This window comes from Fusarium graminearum, chromosome 4 (assembly GCF_000240135.3).
Source record: "Fusarium graminearum PH-1 chromosome 4, whole genome shotgun sequence".
Classification (NCBI taxonomy): domain Eukaryota; kingdom Fungi; phylum Ascomycota; class Sordariomycetes; order Hypocreales; family Nectriaceae; genus Fusarium; species Fusarium graminearum.
Genome location: NC_026477.1, coordinates 3834118 through 3850306, shown reverse-complemented (window position 1 = coordinate 3850306; position 16189 = coordinate 3834118). Strand labels below are relative to the sequence as shown.

The window sequence follows — 16189 nt, the reverse complement described above, 5'->3', positions numbered from 1 at the left end:
AAGTCTAGATTAATCTATCTCTAACTCTCTATAGGCTGTATCGTGATTCGTGAGTTTAGTTCGTTATCCAATCCAATACGTCCATCAGTTTTGGACCTGCTCGGTGGCCTTTCCTTGCTCTCTCTGGGCTTTCTCATCTGCCGTAAGATCACTCTTTGCTGACTCCATCTTGACCGTCATGAAAATAAGCAACGAAGCAACAGCCAATCCAGCTCCCGTCCAGAATCCAATCTGGTACTGACTTCGTGCATCCATATTCTCGGCTCCTTTGATATCCTTTCTCACAGAAACAGCCATCTCACCAACACCCAGCCAAAAGGCCATACCGAGATACAGTAAGCTGGTGATGAGGGCGCCTGCAACTGTTTGAAGATGACCAGGCAGAGATGTCGTGATAAAGACATTGGTGACGTTAAAAGCAATGTCTACTCCCACTGTAGCAAGAATCATGGCTGGAAAGACAAAGGCCCAGTAAAGAAAGCTATTGGACTTTCCACTAGCGGGAATCATGGCAAAAAGTATGGTCGATCCGAGGAATCCCAATCCTGAGATTATCAGGAGCAGTCGTCCACTAAGAATGTGAAGTACAAAGCTGCCAACAACTGCAAGGATGAAACCACCCGCTGCAAGAGGGATGAACCAAGCAGCAGTGAGTAAAGGTCCAATATGCAATACGGATTCGATGCTTTCCAATGGGTTAGTCGTTACTCAACAATTCTTGGAACAGAGAACTTACTAGAAGGACGCATAGAATAGCCAAAGTCCAAAGCAGCCATAGCACATAAACAAGGCAAGAATCAAGCGGCCCATATATTTCGTCTTGAACGTTTCTGCGGGCATAAGAGGCTGACTAGCCCACCACCCTTCGACGTAGACAAACAATGCCAGGCAGATGATCCCGAGGATCAAAGTAACGTAGACATATGGTGTTCGCCAGCCCTGAGGAGCATTTCCACCATCGGTCAACGCAAAGACAGTAAGTGAAAGGCCTGCCACAATAGTAATACTGCCAAGCCAGTCCATCTTTAAACCAGGCGTAGGGTCTCCGTGATTCTTTGGAATAGTCAAAAGACCAGTAATGAAAATACTGGCACAGACAAATGCACCAATGAAAAAGTACCACTTCCAACCAAGGACTTGAGCAGAAAGAGCACCGAAGAAAATTCCAGAGTAGAAGCCAACGCAAGAGAAAGCGCCAAACATGCTAAAAACAAAATTCTTGCGAGGTCCAGGACGATAGATTCGAGACATAATGGCCACTCCGGAAGGCAAGAATGCTGAAGGCCCTATGCCCTGCATTGCTCGAACAGCGATGAGCATAGTGGGATTCTGGCTGAAACCACCAATAATAGACCAAACTACCAACCACGTATGTCCGCCGAGAAAGATGAAGCGTCCACCATGAATCTCAGCTAATCTCGCAAAGGGAAGCAGCAAAGCCGCAGTGGTGAGATTGATCACAGCAGCAGGCCACGTCCTCACAGAGTCTGGTATCTCGAGGATATTCGCAAGCGAGGGCAAAATAATATTGAAACCAGAAACAAAATATTCGCTGACCATCATGGATCCCACGACGGCAAAGATGAAGCCTATCTCGGACCAGATTGAAGCGAAGCATGCTGGGCGTTCTCGGCCCAGACGTTCGAGTTCCTTTTGGTTAAAGAGAGAAGGTTCCCGGGACTGAGAGGGATTCCGCTCCTGATCGAGAACGCCAGAGGGCGTTTCGTCTTTTTCAGTCATGTTTCGGTAAAGTGGAAAACTTTTGGCAAAGATGAAGAAATGTCTTGATGCGTCAAGTTATAGCGAGTTTGCTGTGGGTCTGGTGGGATTCGGATCCGCTATCAGACAGAAGGTGTTAGTTGTAGTGTTTTGGAGATAATTCGAGCTTGACTGGTGATGGATCGAGTCGGAACACTCAGGCGACTTTAATAGTTAAAGTCATATTATACATGTTTACATGATTATAAATCCCGAGTCCTGGGAGTCATCTAAACAGCAACTCATGACTCCAACAAGTTCTCCAAAGTGGTTTTGGGCATTTGGACATTGGAGTTGAGCTAGTCTTAATATGGCAACTCACCGCGAACCAACGAGTAAGCTTAAACAACAAGAAATCGCTTATCCCCGGACATGACAGAAGTGGATATCTGAGAACTCCGACTTTTCAACCCGTGTTCTTTCGCCTCTTCAAGAAGAGAAAAAATAATATGCCGAGGAAAGACTATTTGCTTGGAGAAATCGAGAGAAACTGCCTGAAAGTCCGTGTCAAGACACTAAGCCTTGTGTGTTGTGATGATCTAGATGATGCATCTGATCCTCAATTAGAACACTGTCCACACTATTATGACAAGTACTAAACAACTGCGACGAACAAAGGTTCTAAAGCACACACCGAAAATGACAAGAGGAAACTGCTTAGGAGATTTAAATTAATAAATTTAGTGTAGCCTCCTGTTAGTAAACGCATTACTCTTCTTCTTACTCTCTCTCTCTCTCTCTCTCTTAACGGAATGATGGATTCTTCGAACTGCAGGGTAATGCCAGCCACTATTGTCCATATCAAAATTGTGGCGTCCTTATCAGATAAGATAGCTTCCGATAAGCATGTACCGAGAAGGAAGCTTGGACACCGTTGCACTTGTACCTGCCGTTCCTGCCTTGGTTGCCGGGCTGTCACTTTCCAATTTACGCGTAAGGACGCGTGCCCCTGCCATGTCCCTTAACTTTGCCGCGACAGGACGCGACACCCAAAGGCCAATTTAGTGTAGCGACATTGGGTCTTCCATCTTCAACCTTTCTCACTTCACCTCAACTTTTCTATCATTCTATTACATCTTGACTTTTGTTCTCTTGCCGATTGTTCCTAATCGTTTCCCATAAAAGTCCCAAAATTCGTAGAATACAGTTCTTGATCACTTTTGGGTGATTCACCATTGTCGAGTCCGTTGCCTCAGCGTCCAGCACCCTCAATCGAAGCATTGTGCTGGAGCGATACACCATCTTCGAGCCCATCATGACGAGCCAGCGATCAAATGTGGCCCGAACGCCTGCGAAATCGACAAAGGCCGCTGCGCCTACTTCCTCAGCCAAGCAGCGCTCAATCGTTTCCTTCTTTTCCAAAGCTCCCCCTTCGTCTCCTGCAGCCGCATCTTCCCCTTTGGCAAAGCCTTCTCCCACTCCCAAGCAATCCTCATGCTTGAAAGAAACTACGAAGGCCAACTCGCTTCCCAAAACTACACCTTTATCCAAGGCCAAGTCAATCCCAACCACAGCCGCGAAGCAAACCACACCCGTCCCTGACAGTGACGCCATCGACCCCCCAAGCTCTCAGGAGAATCTCGATACAACCGTCAAGGTAAAATACCTACCTCTTACCTTTATCGAGCCGCGAACTAAATAATTACTAGAAAACTGACTCCAAAATGGACCTTGATGTCTTGCCCAGCAGTCCATCTCGCAAGGTGAGAAAGGCTGTTAATTATGCCGAGTCCTCCGACGAAGATGAGCCGTTCCAATTCGGTGGCGCTTCAAGCGCACGACGACGACCAAGAGTTCGACAAGTCGTCAAGGATGAGGATGACTACGATGAAGAAGAGGACGAAGTTGTGCAAGAAGATAGTGGTAAGAACGCTCTTAGTACTAAAATTGCGAAACCAACTCTAACTTTTACAGACACTATGGATGACTTTATCGCATCGGAATCAGACGAAGATGCCTCCCGATCCAAGAAAAGGAAGCGCCCTTCAAAATCATCCGCCCCACGCAAGCGATCCAACAAGTCTTCGCCTATCCCTATGCCCGACCTCGATATAAAGGACAGCATTCCTGAAGAGGATGAGCTGATGGACGATGTCGAGGCCTCGACTGCGTCTCAATGGAACTATGACCCCAACTCGGGTGATAAGCAAGCAGTTGTCAAGCCTGCTGAAAGGCTTGCGAACAAGGACCCCAAGTTCAAGGAAAAGGCACACACCAGAGATCCTGATCAAAGATATCCTTGGCTTGCCAATATCATGGACAAGGAGAGGAGGAAGCCTGACGACCCAGAGTATGACAAGAGAACCATTTACGTACCCCCTGGTGCTTGGAACAAGTTCTCTCCATTCGAAACCCAGTATTGGAAGATAAAGCAGAACCTGTGGGACACTATTGTCTTTTTCAAGAAGGGCAAGTTCTACGAACTTTACGAAAATGACGCCACAGTGGGACACCAGGAGTTCGATTTCAAGATGACGGATCGAGTCAATATGCGCATGGTGGGAGTGCCCGAGAGCTCGCTTGACTACTGGGTGAACCAGTTTATCGCAAAGCAGTACAAGGTCGCTCGCGTTGATCAGATGGAGACCAACTTGGGTAAGGAGATGCGTGAGCGACAAGACAAGAGCAAAAAGGCCGACAAGATCATCACTCGTGAGCTTGCATGCATCCTCACAGCCGGTACTCTCGTCGATGGCGGTATGCTGCAAGACGACATGGCCTCTTACTGCGTGGCTATCAAGGAATCCGTTGTGGATGATCTTCCTGCCTTCGGTATTGCTTTTGCAGACACTGCCACTGGCCGTTTCTACCTTTCCAGCTTCGTGGATGATGTCGACTTGACCAAGTTCGAAACCTTGATCGCTCAAACGGGTCCAAGAGAACTACTCATCGAGAAGTCACATCTGTCCACCAAGGCATTGCGCATTCTCAAGAACAATACCAGCCCCACCACCATCTGGACACATCTCAAGCCAGGTACCGAGTTCTGGGATGCGGATACAACCCGCCGTGAACTTAACACTGCAAACTACTTCAAGACTGATGATGCCGACGAAGAGGTCTGGCCCGAAGCTCTCCAAGGACTTCGCGATGACGATGTCATCATGTCAGCGACGGGAGCCTTGATCTCCTATCTCCGCTTCCTGAAGGTTGAGGGACCTTTGCTTTCGCAGGGCAACTTTGAACTTTACAACCCTATTCAGAAGAATGGAACTCTTATCTTGGACGGACAGACTCTCATCAATCTTGAGGTCTTCTCCAACTCCGTTAATGGCGGCTCCGAAGGTACGCTGTTCAGTCTTCTTAACAAGTGTGTCACGCCCTTCGGAAAGCGTCTTTTCCGGTCATGGGTGGCCCACCCGCTTTGCAACATCGATCGTATTAACGAGCGTCTTGACGCTGTTGAGATGCTCAACGCCGATCAGACAGTCCGTGAACAATTCGCTTCACAGCTCGTCAAGATGCCCGATTTGGAGCGACTCATCTCACGCATCCACGCTGGCGCTTGCAAACCCGAGGATTTTGTCAAGGTTTTAGAAGGCTTTGAGCAGATTGAGTACACCATGGGTCTTTTGGGATCCTACAAAGGCGGCAATGGCCTTGTCGACCGTCTTATCTCGTCTATGCCAGACCTCGATGAGCCTTTGAGCTATTGGAGGACAGCTTTCGACCGCAACAAGGCTCGTGACGAGAAAATTCTCATTCCTGAGCGAGGCATTGAGGACGATTTTGACCAGAGTTCGGATCGCATTGATGAGATCAAGCAACAACTTGAGGACCTTTTAGCTGAGAAAAAGAAGGAGTTCAAGTGCAAGCTTCTCAAGTTTACACATGTAGGCAAAGAGATCTACCAGCTGGAGGCACCCAAGAGCGTTAAGGTCCCCTCCAGTTTCCGTCAGATGTCCGCTACAAAGGACGTCAAGCGATACTACTTTCCCGACCTGTCTCAACTTGTGCGAGAACTCCAGGAGGCCGAGGAGACTCATTCTCAACTCGTAAGAGAAGTTGCCTCTCGGTTCTTCCAAAAGTTCGATGTTGACTATGATACCTGGCTATCCGCCATCAAGATTATTTCGCAGCTGGATTGTTTGGTAAGCTTGGCCAAGGCATCGGCTTCCTTGGGCCAGCCCAGCTGCCGCCCTCAGTTTGTGGATGAAGAGCGCAGCACTGTCGACTTTCAAGAACTTCGACACCCTTGCATGATGCACAATGTTGATGATTTCATTCCCAATGACATCAAGCTCGGTGGCGAGCAGGCCAAGATCAACCTATTGACAGGAGCCAACGCTGCTGGCAAGTCTACAGTCCTTCGCATGGTAGGTTCTCTTTAAATTCCTTTACATTTTACGAAGCTAACAATCTCTCACAGTCTTGTGTCGCTGTCATTATGGCTCAGATTGGCTGCTATGTCCCTGCCACTTTCGCTCGTCTGACCCCTGTCGATCGAATCATGTCTCGTCTTGGAGCCAACGACAACATCTTTGCTGCTCAGTCCACCTTCTTTGTTGAACTGTCTGAGACTAAGAAAATCTTGTCTGAAGCTACTCCCAGGTCGCTGGTCATTTTGGATGAACTTGGTCGCGGCACTAGCTCCTACGATGGTGTCGCAGTCGCCCAAGCTGTTCTCCACCACGTTGCTACTCACATCGGCTGTGTCGGCTACTTTGCTACCCACTACCACTCACTCGCTACAGAGTTTGAGAACCACCCTGAGATTCGAGCACGCAGGATGCAGATCCATGTTGACGAAGACGAGCGACGCGTCACCTTCATGTACAAGCTTGAGGACGGTGTTGCTGAGGGTAGTTTTGGTATGCATTGCGCTGCCATGTGTGGCATTTCATCGCGCGTGATTGACCGCGCCGAGGTAGCTGCTAAGGAGTGGGAGCACACCAGTCGAATGAAAGACAGTTTGGAGAAAGCCAAGACTGGTTGTTATATCCCGCTGGGTATCCTCAGCGACGTAGGCACACTACTTGGTGACAAGGGAGGAATGGGTGACGACAGTGTCGACGTTCTTCTCAATGCTATAGAAGCATTATAATAACATATAAAGATCAAGTTTGGAGGAAAGGGACAAAATGAGCTGGACCAGACAAGTTCAAGACGGTACATGGCGGATTTTGGGAGGCGTGTTGGCGTCGTTTTAACATGTAATAAGAATGGGACAACCTCTGCTAGAGTTGTCAAAGGGATAAATAGGCGTTGCAATGGAGTGTGTCCGCCATTCAAAGGCGAAGAGATTCTTCCAGCATTTTGAGTGCGATCAGATGCGATTCAGATACAATGTAATCTGTTCTACAATAATTACAAAATGTCCATTGACTCTCATCCTCTCCGATCTAAACTTGACAAAACTCCAACGTACAGTTCAACTCAGCATAAATGAAAATCACCAGATACAATAAGACTAAGCCAACGCAAAGGTAATGTCCAGCCACATACATAGTCTATCAAATGATCTTAAGATCACTCATCTCCAGCTTCGGAAGGAGGTCGGGTGGAAGGTGTAGATGGGGTTTTCGACGGAGTAGTCTTTCTACTTGACGCTCTTGAAGGTGTCTTAGACGGTCCCTTAGACGACGCCTTAGATGGTGCCTTTGAAGGAGCCTTTGAAGGCGTTTTAGACGGTGCCTTAGACGGCGTCTTTGATGCGGCCTTGGAGGGCGTCTTTGAGGGGGCTTTCGACGCTGCCTTTGACGGTGCCTTAGACCGTGTCTTGGCAGGAGTCTTTGAAGGCGCTGCTGCTTTCTTAGGGGCAGGGGTCTTCTTAGTTCCCGTTGCTTTCGGCGTCTTGGTCGCTGCTGTATACTTCAGTCAGTCATCTCTTCATGTTATAAGCGTAGTGTGCGAGACTTACCAGTCTTACTCTTCTTGGCTTTCTTCGGCGCTGGTTCATCGGAGGTCTCTTCTTCATCTTCGGCAGGTCTCTTCAATGGGTTCAAATCGGCCTGGAAATCTGGGATGTCATTGACATCTGGCTTCAGGTCATCATCGGAGTCAGTTTCGCTCTGGTACTGATAATTCTCATCGACGACTCGGTTGCCGATGTACATGGCACGTCGCTGGCGACCTTCTGGGGTGTCGTCCCAGGGGAGACCAGGTGCTATCCAGTCGCCTGGGAAGGGTGGTAGGCCCTCGTACGGTGGCCAGGGGACGTCAAACCATGCATCGTTTTCTGGGTTGTTGGGATCAGAACGCCAGACGGAAGCATGGTGGTCCCTTGAGGACGTGGGATACATGGTGCGCATGTAGCTTGGGTAGCGGTTGAGGAAGTCCTCCTTGAGGGAGGTGAGTGTTCCAGGGAGCTTGTTGGCTGGAATCCAACCACTGCGGTTCGGGAGACCCGTTGCCGAGCCCAAGCCGTTACGGATGCGACAGCATTTAGTCTTGTCTGTGTGAGCCTGCAAGGTGTTAGTGTGTGTCCATGGAAAGAGAGTTTATGATACTGACCTCGATCTCACCCGCGCGACCGATAGGTGACCGGTTTGGACTCTTAGCCCGTCTCAGAGGCGCCTTTCGGAGACACTTTGAACAGTACATCTTATCTTCTGGATCAAAGTTGGGGTCCTCAGGGCCAAGCACCTTAATCCAGTCAGGGGACGGTGCTCGACGACGGTAGCGTCGCCCATTGTTTCCCGCCATCACAAAGTCATCATCATCCTGGTCACCTTCGTCCTCATAATCTCCATCGTCATCACCCCTGGGTCGACGTTTGCCGGCCTTTTTGGCAGATCGACCTCGGCCTTCGGTGTGGGAGCTCTTGGACCCGCTGCCATCGGCTTCGCCATCCTCATCAAAATCATCAATCTCTTTCTCACCGTTATCTTCGGTGTTGTCCTCATCAACATCCGGTTCAGCTCTCTTAGTCGGCGCTTTACGCTTAGACTTGAGTGCCTTTACAGATCGTCTGCCACGCGAGACGCTGGAACCACTCTCCTCGTTGGTATCCGAATCACCATCCGGTGGAGGAGTCTGAGGGGTCGTTATTTTGGTCGTCGGTGTCTTCTCAGATATCATCACTGCAGACTCCTCAGATCTACTAGACTCGGTTTCGACGACATTGTCATCAGTTGAGATATCCATCTCATCTGGGTCTGGAGGAGATGGAGGCTTGCCGAGGACGGCCTTTTCCTTAGGCTTTGAAGGAGTAGACGCTTGAGCGGGCTTGGAGGTGGGCTTTAGGCGACCAAACTTGAGAGCGGCTGTCTTACCAGCACCATCTCTTCCATCATCACCATCGTTTGGCTTGTCATCGCCACGATCCTCTGAACCATCATCGGTGCTCGCTTGATCTTCTCCATCAGTCTCATCTTCTGATGAAGAAGAAAGCGTGGAAATCTCCTTGGGATGGTTAACGCGCACGTGTCGACGATACTGCTTCTCAGTCATGGATCCGACATAGGCCCCGCACTTCTCAAAATAGACGCACTTCCTGAGAATTTGTGAGGCATCAGTTACATGTCCGTAACTGACTTGAGGAGGTGGGGATTGATCAGCGACGCTCTGGGTAGCAGCACCAGTACGAGCTAGAGCGGCTGCAACGGTTTTCGACACCACTTCCGCTCTCATACTCTCCAGTTTCTCCGCGCTGATGGTTTGGAAGTCCTTATTCCCTTGACTCGGCATGTTAACCTTGGTTGGTTGGTCTACAACAGGCTCCAGGAGATCCCAGAGCTGGTAAACGTGACAGTCCAGGTGCATGATACACTCATCGATGCTGCGTGGTATGACGGTTCGAACGCCATCCTTGTCCTTCTCACCATACACGTAGAAGCTCAGGTTGCAAAATGGACAAGCATCCATCTCCAAGTCGGTGTGATAGTTCTTGAAATGTGTCCACACGCCATGGGAGCTAAGGTGCTCAAGATGGGGAACAGAGCAGCTCGGAATTGGGCATTTCTTTGGAGGATCTTTGACAGCAGTGGTCCCAAAATTGTCATACCAGGCAAGAAGAGGGTATGTGAGAAGGCGCGGCGGCGCCTTGAGTTTGTACTGGGGGCCCCACGACCTTATCTCTTCCGCGAACGCTTCTCCGATGAGATTGGCGGGAGCATTGACCGTTACTGGCACTGAGATGTTGCCTTTCTGGACACCATGAACCTTCATCTTCTTGACCTCGTCTGGATGCTTGTCTCCCAGGTGCTTGATCTGCTGGTTCTTATCCCACCAGCCGAACAGAGCATCATCGCAGAAGGGACACTTCCGCTTGGCATGGGCAGTGAAGACATGAATGTTAAGCTCTTCATTCTGATCCAGTCGCCAAGTGAATCTGCAGCCCTGAAAGGGGCACATGTTTGTACGCTTCAAAAGAATGTTGCGCAGATCGCCAAAGCCATGTTGGAGTTCGGCTTGCTCAGTGGGTGTCAAGATAGCCTTGGAATACATAGGGACGTTACCGGAAAGGCGATGAATCTTCTCAACGGGCGCTGCGGTAATTGGCAACCCGATTTCAGCATCTGCTGGCCAAGCTCGTTGGTCTTCATTGGTGAAGATGCTGGGTTGTGTGGCCCATGTGTGTGCTCGATCATCAGCCCCAACGGTGTTGCTAGCTTGAAAGAGCGGCTTAGAAGTAGTGACAGATGGCGGGGGAACAGTCTGCTCAGGCCTGTCTTCAGGATTGTCCTCGGGCTCTTTCTCTTCAGGAATTTTTTGAAGACCAAACAGTTTCGGTGTTTCGTCCTCATCATCGTCGTTAGCCTCACCTCCGCCAATGACATCTGCTTGAGGAACACTTGGAAGACTGGTATCCTCCATTGCTTCATCCCCGTCGGCATCCTTATTCCTACTCCCGCCACCGTCTTCTTCGCCACTGTCGCTAAGCAAATCTCCATACATAGAATATCGCCGGTGGTCATCTTCAGCTAGGCCACCTGCAAGATCACCGTCATCTTCATCTTCGGAGGGTGGAGGTGGAAAGCCACGGAATTTAGGCCGGCTAGTTGCCAGGATACCAATGTCACTCTCCGGCTCGCCATCTGGAGTAGATGCACCTCCGATTACTAGAGTGGAAGGTAAATGAAGACCCTCTGCACCGCCAACTGACTTGCTCCTGATTTTGAGCAGACGAGGTGGTACGAAAGCGTCTGGGCGACGCCTCGACGTTGGGGTCCAGGGTTTGCCGTTCGTCGTAACTGAAACGTTGTTGTTCGGGTCGATTGGCTCGAGTGGCACCGGATCCGCAGGGTACCCATGAAGTATGTCGACGGACTCGCCATCCAGATCATAGAGCTGGAGGGCATCTCGTCTGGATCCACCTCCATTCATTTCATTTTGCCTCAGAGCCTCTTTATCGAGTCTCAAGCCCCAGAGGTTATGCTTGCTTATGGAGGTAGACCAGCTGGTATTCTTTGGCTTCTTCACAATGGAGACTGATACGAAAGGAGATGTGATTGACTTTCTGATGTCATGCCAATCATCGTCTGTCGCACCAACTCCAATGTAGTAAGATGGCGAGTCCATGTCTTGGACCTGAAGACCGTCAAACGAAGGCGCCTCCGTCAACAAGAAGCAACTGTCTTCAGGGCCTGTACCGTTGAGGTTCGGAGGCCCCACCAATTTGAACAGTTCGCCCATGGCTTCAAGAAACTCCACTACTGTCGATGACAGACGAGGCATCTCGACAGAGAAATCTCCCCCACTGTACCAACCCGGGAATAAACGACAGTGTCCAGGACGCCAATTCACATGGACAGTTCTGTAGAAGTTCGGAGATTCTCCCAGTTTCTTGCCAAGGTCTCTTGGGGTATCATCATTAGGGGTTCCTGGGATACCCAGCTTCCACGATTTCAAATCGCGCCGAGGCCTAACCTGAAAGCCGTCAATGACAAGCTCGCCGGCGGTTTTTGGTTTGTGACCTTCGATCAAGAAGACCGAGTCAATCTTCCGACAGACAGATGCATCAAAAGCCTCAGTAGTCATCTCGCAAATTTGACGGTATGCCTGATTGAATCGCTCCGCACCGTTACGCGAATTCCGTGTGATAAGGTACGGGTTGGGTTTCGGGTAGTAGTTGGACAAGAGAACAGCTTCCAAACCAGGATTGAGCCAGCAACATTCAACCATCCAGTCAGCACCGGGGTTGTTGACTGGGTGCAGCAATTCCCACGCCCATTGGGGAAGTCCCATGGCGCCGTAGACAATAGGGACAGCCCAATTTGTCTTGTTCTTTTTCTTGTCAACGAGTCGAAACAAGGCATGATGATGTGCCGAACTCTCAGGGGCTCCGAAAAGGACGTTCAACGTTTTGCAGAAGTGAGCGTTGTACTGATTAGACCCGTATTTACCAATCTTAAAGGTATCTACCTTGGTCTTGGGGAACGCCAAGTAAGCGTAGCTAATCACTTCATCCTCGGGCCCATTCGGAGCATTACCAAGAGAGCGTCCAATCTTGATTGTGTCTGATTGAAGTTGGCCGTCGATAGGCTCCCAGTGCTGCGGACCTTTGTTGATGTCGGTGTGTATGTTATCGATGAAGAGGGCGCAGCAATCCTTGTGAGACCTCGTGCTGTCGGCAAAGTGCTCGTCAAGAAAAGTCATGGCAGGACTTTCCTTGGTCAGAGGTAGTTGATCATGAATGACTTTTGGCTTCCCGAGCTTCCGGTCATACCACAAAAGAGAGAAATCTTGATATTCGTAGTCCTTAACTTGCAGCAGCTGGCGTAGAACTTTGGAGAATGACCGCCACTTTCGGGGAACAAAGGGCAAGCGACCGTAGATGCCGTGTAAATAAGTCCATCCGTCTGTGAACAGTGCAGTTGTCTCATATTCCTGGGTGTAATCGTCGGTCCAGCCTATGAGATCATCGTCGTCTCCTCCTCCACGAAGGCTCAGGGTTGGTTCCATGGCCCTGGGGAGTGGTAGGGCGTCGATTGTGGCTTCCTCAGCTACAAGTTGTCAGTTAAGAATGACACGAGTGTCCAGCAAGTCAACTTACACTTCAGAGTCTCCTTTCCCCAGTTGCGACGATCATGTGCCGTAAGAAAATGCAGTGGTGGCCTGAAGTTATACCTGGGAACCTCTTTTTCATCGAGCCCCAGCATCATGGCAATTTCTTCAAGAGGGTTATCGACAGGGGCTGCGGGTAGGCCAAAGTACATGGCAGTAAGCCTTGTCGCCAGCGAGTCTTCGATGCCTTTGAAGCGACCAGCAAGTAGTGCGTTGTATCTCTTCGTATTAGCGGCCTGCATCTCCTTGACGTCGGTTCGTTCAGTGGGCGCCATCATGCGGTACTGGTGATGGGTGAAGGATCTCCTTATGACATCTTCGATAGCCATATCTGACTCCAAGACCTTGGTGAAGTACCGGTGTACTTTCGTCCATCGCTTGCTGTTCGGATCAATCATGAGGTCAACACGTTCTTCAGGCGGATCGGTTTGCTGTAGCCAGCCGTCCGAAACATCCGCGGCCAAGGACGTTGAGATATCAGTGACTTTCTCCATCAGGCGGGCTGATCAAGTGATCAGTAACAAAAGAAATTGGTGGCCAAAACGAAGGCTCGGTAGAAAATCGCGTGTCTTTGGGTATAATAAAGGATGAAAGAACAGACACAAGGGGACGGAACTTCAGCAAGAGGGTGTACAGGTGGAGTGCGCTGTAAGCAGTTAAATGAGAAATGAAAAGAGAGAGAAAGGATAAAAATAACGAGAATATAAACGGAAACAAGAACAAGTGAATGACGGGATGTGCGGTATGTTAAGTCCCGAGCCATGAATGAGCGTCTTTGAGAGGAAAGCTGGGTGAGTGGCTGCACAGGCCCGAGTGAAATGCCATTGTTCTCGACTCTGGTATCTGATGCATGCTGAATGTGGTTTCTGGTGGTGTCGAGGACAAAGAGAAGTGCTTAGCTCTTTGACGAGTTGTTGGAGTGGTCTGTGTCTCCGTCGTCCTTAGCCGGCGTCATCGTTGGTCCTTTGAGGTTAATTGCCTTCGTAGTCCAGACATTGGACAACTAACTGTCGCGAGGCCGCATTGCATCGACACAAACCTCTGACAGGAAACAGAAATTCGCCTACAATTATCGATAATGCATGGAGCCATCACGATCAATAGAAGAACAATCGTATCACAGCGACGGGTATCAATGGTATGCGCGTGTTGCTCAGATTGGTGAATCCAATATCCGGGCTCAACCCAAAACGGGTTCACAATAACGTCTGTTGACACAAATTTAGCAACAAGCAAGGCCAAAGCTTCCAGTACCTTTTGATCGAGCCACAAACCAGCCTCTTGTGTCCGGTTCTAATTGAGTGTGGGTGTGTTTCTTTGTTCTCTTTCCAGGCGTGGTCACCCGAAAGGAGGGGAAGCTGAGCCGATGAGAACAAAGAAACCAAGACTCAATGAAGCATCAATAGCACGTAGCAATCTTGTAATTCGGCGCCTTTGTTGAGAGAAATCTGAGAGAATTTTGAAATCACGAGAAGGCAACGGTCAGGGTCGTGAATGAAGTCGTTCATTATGGTATTGTAGACGTTCCTTTGTTTGGGATCTTCGATTGACATGGCGTATGCCATGTCAAATCGCTTGACTTTGTCGCCAGTAAATCATTTCGCATACTGTCGCACCAAATCCTCCAGTTTCTCCTGGCAATCGGCAAAGTAATTGATAGCCTGGATGATCTTACCTTCACTTGTGCCAAAGCCGCTTCTGGTGAAAGCCATTCTCCACGCGCTTTCATTTTTGGTCAGAGCATTGTAGTCTCTTGTCTCCCAGCTCTTGTTTGCGGGACCTTGCGCAAAGTAATCCCCGAGTTTTCCATCCCAGTCCGACAGCTTGGTGGAAGCAAGTCCGTTGAGCAGATTTGGGGAGATTGTAATATGTTGGATGCCTGCAAGCTGCATAACTTCATCGACCGACGTGAGCGACGCAGCTAGTACTTGCGTGCGGCACGAATGGTTGATGTAGTAGGTCTGCGCTTCACGACAAAAGTCAAAGGCTTTATGCTCATCAACGTATCTGAGGATTGTTAGACTAGTGACGGCAGCACATCGAATGGCAACTCACCCTGCTTCAAAATGAACCTTGAGCTCGTTAACATAGGGTGCAATGTAAGTGCACTGTGCATCTGCAGCCAATGTCGCTTGTTCCATGCAAAACATGGTGGTAGCAAGTGTAGCGATTCCTTCAACTTCAAGTGCACGACACGCTTGAAGGCCTTCCCAAGTGGCAGGAATTTTAATGCACACCCTCTTTGTGTCAAATTCGGGTGCCAGCGCCTTGAAGATGTTGACGATTCCTGGAAGGTTGTAAGTATGTGCCATGGTAACGAATGGGTCCCACCTTACTGTGAGCATCACTCATTGTGCCATCAGTTGAGTAAGACAGCTTTGGGTTGGTCTGAATATGCACGTAACCCGTCACATTTGGGACGATTAACAGTTGCAATTTGACCATCTTCCCCAGTCAGCAATGTGCATTGTTGTGAGTGTCAGGTGTCATACCAAGATTTGAACAACAAACTCTTCAAACGTCGCGGATCCTTGAAACTCTTTCAAGGCCCCTCGAGCTTTTTCGATAGCATCTTTGACCAAAGCGTCGTGATGCAGAAGAGGCTCCCCTGCAAGCGGCCTGGAGATCTCAGAGAATGCAATCGCCTGAACTAATGTTAATATTTTACCGGAGTAACAAACCAAGAGTATACCTGATTGGAAGTACAGTCCACAAAGGGACCCAATTGATGAGCGACTGCATTCAAGTCAGTCAGTGTATAGACGACGAGTGGTTGGGTCAGTACCATTGGCGTCAAGGGTATCGCAGTCAACCTGAGTGGCCTGACGAAGGGCGTCTAGCAGTGTTGTCATTTTGAGGGATGTAAAGATGAATCAATGATAGATAGCAAAGAGGTGTTGAGAAGATAAAATCTTGTATTGTGCTATGAATGCAATCCAGGCCGGCAGTCGAGATATTTGACTGTATCGCGAGCTTGCTGGATAAATGCTGATGGAGTGACCTCACTCAAGTAAAGCCAGCGAGCTGAACTAACCCCCACTCGACGCCAGCATCTTTGGAAGCTTAAGCAGCTATTCGCTCGGCTTGACTTCCCAACGGCCATCAGCTTAGTTGGTCTTTCGCCTCCATTTCCACTATTGCTGGGTCGTTGTCGCAATAAACATCGCATTAGGAAGGGTTTCTTTTCGCCCAGGCAGCCGTATTTCACGATCTGGGTCTGCTATTGATGGAGTAGCAACTTCCTGGGCCAATCTCGAGATAAAGATGTGGTCATGCGGGGAACTGGTGGATCAAGGAGGTGGTAGTTCTTGGGATAGCTCCATCGCTGTACTGCCCGACTGCAGCTTTCTTGAGAATTGCATCGGGGAGTCGAATCGGCATTTGTCAGGCCTGAGCTGTCACAAAAATAAGGGTATCTTTTGTTTGACAATGCATGATGACATTGGGTTTAGCGGCGATCAATGGGAAGCCATGGATTAGGAAT

General features: G+C 49.4%; 4 protein-coding genes across 4 annotated transcripts; 1 reads left to right on the top strand and 3 right to left on the bottom strand.

Moving 5' to 3' along the window:
* Positions 1–84: 84 nt before the first annotated feature.
* Positions 85–1740, bottom strand: FGSG_07550 (uncharacterized protein; the record flags this gene model as incomplete). Its single annotated transcript, XM_011329027.1, has 2 exons — positions 85–685; positions 737–1740. 2 exons carry the CDS (start codon positions 1738–1740, stop codon positions 85–87), a joined length of 1605 nt encoding a protein of 534 aa, XP_011327329.1.
* Positions 1741–3013: 1273 nt separating this feature from the next.
* FGSG_07549 (uncharacterized protein) lies at positions 3014–6802 on the top strand (the record flags this gene model as incomplete). The annotated part of the gene is made up of 4 exons (XM_011329026.1): positions 3014–3355; positions 3408–3621; positions 3673–6074; positions 6128–6802. The coding sequence occupies 4 exons, from the start codon at positions 3014–3016 to the stop codon at positions 6800–6802; spliced, it is 3633 nt and encodes a 1210-aa protein (XP_011327328.1).
* A 425-nt stretch (positions 6803–7227) lies between these two features.
* Positions 7228–13199, bottom strand: FGSG_13162 (uncharacterized protein; the record flags this gene model as incomplete). Its single annotated transcript, XM_011329025.1, has 4 exons — positions 7228–7562; positions 7619–8152; positions 8223–12644; positions 12695–13199. 4 exons carry the CDS (start codon positions 13197–13199, stop codon positions 7228–7230), a joined length of 5796 nt encoding a protein of 1931 aa, XP_011327327.1.
* A 1101-nt stretch (positions 13200–14300) lies between these two features.
* FGSG_13161 (uncharacterized protein) lies at positions 14301–15150 on the bottom strand (the record flags this gene model as incomplete). Its single annotated transcript, XM_011329024.1, has 3 exons — positions 14301–14712; positions 14761–14992; positions 15042–15150. 3 exons carry the CDS (start codon positions 15148–15150, stop codon positions 14301–14303), a joined length of 753 nt encoding a protein of 250 aa, XP_011327326.1.
* Positions 15151–16189: the final 1039 nt, after the last annotated feature.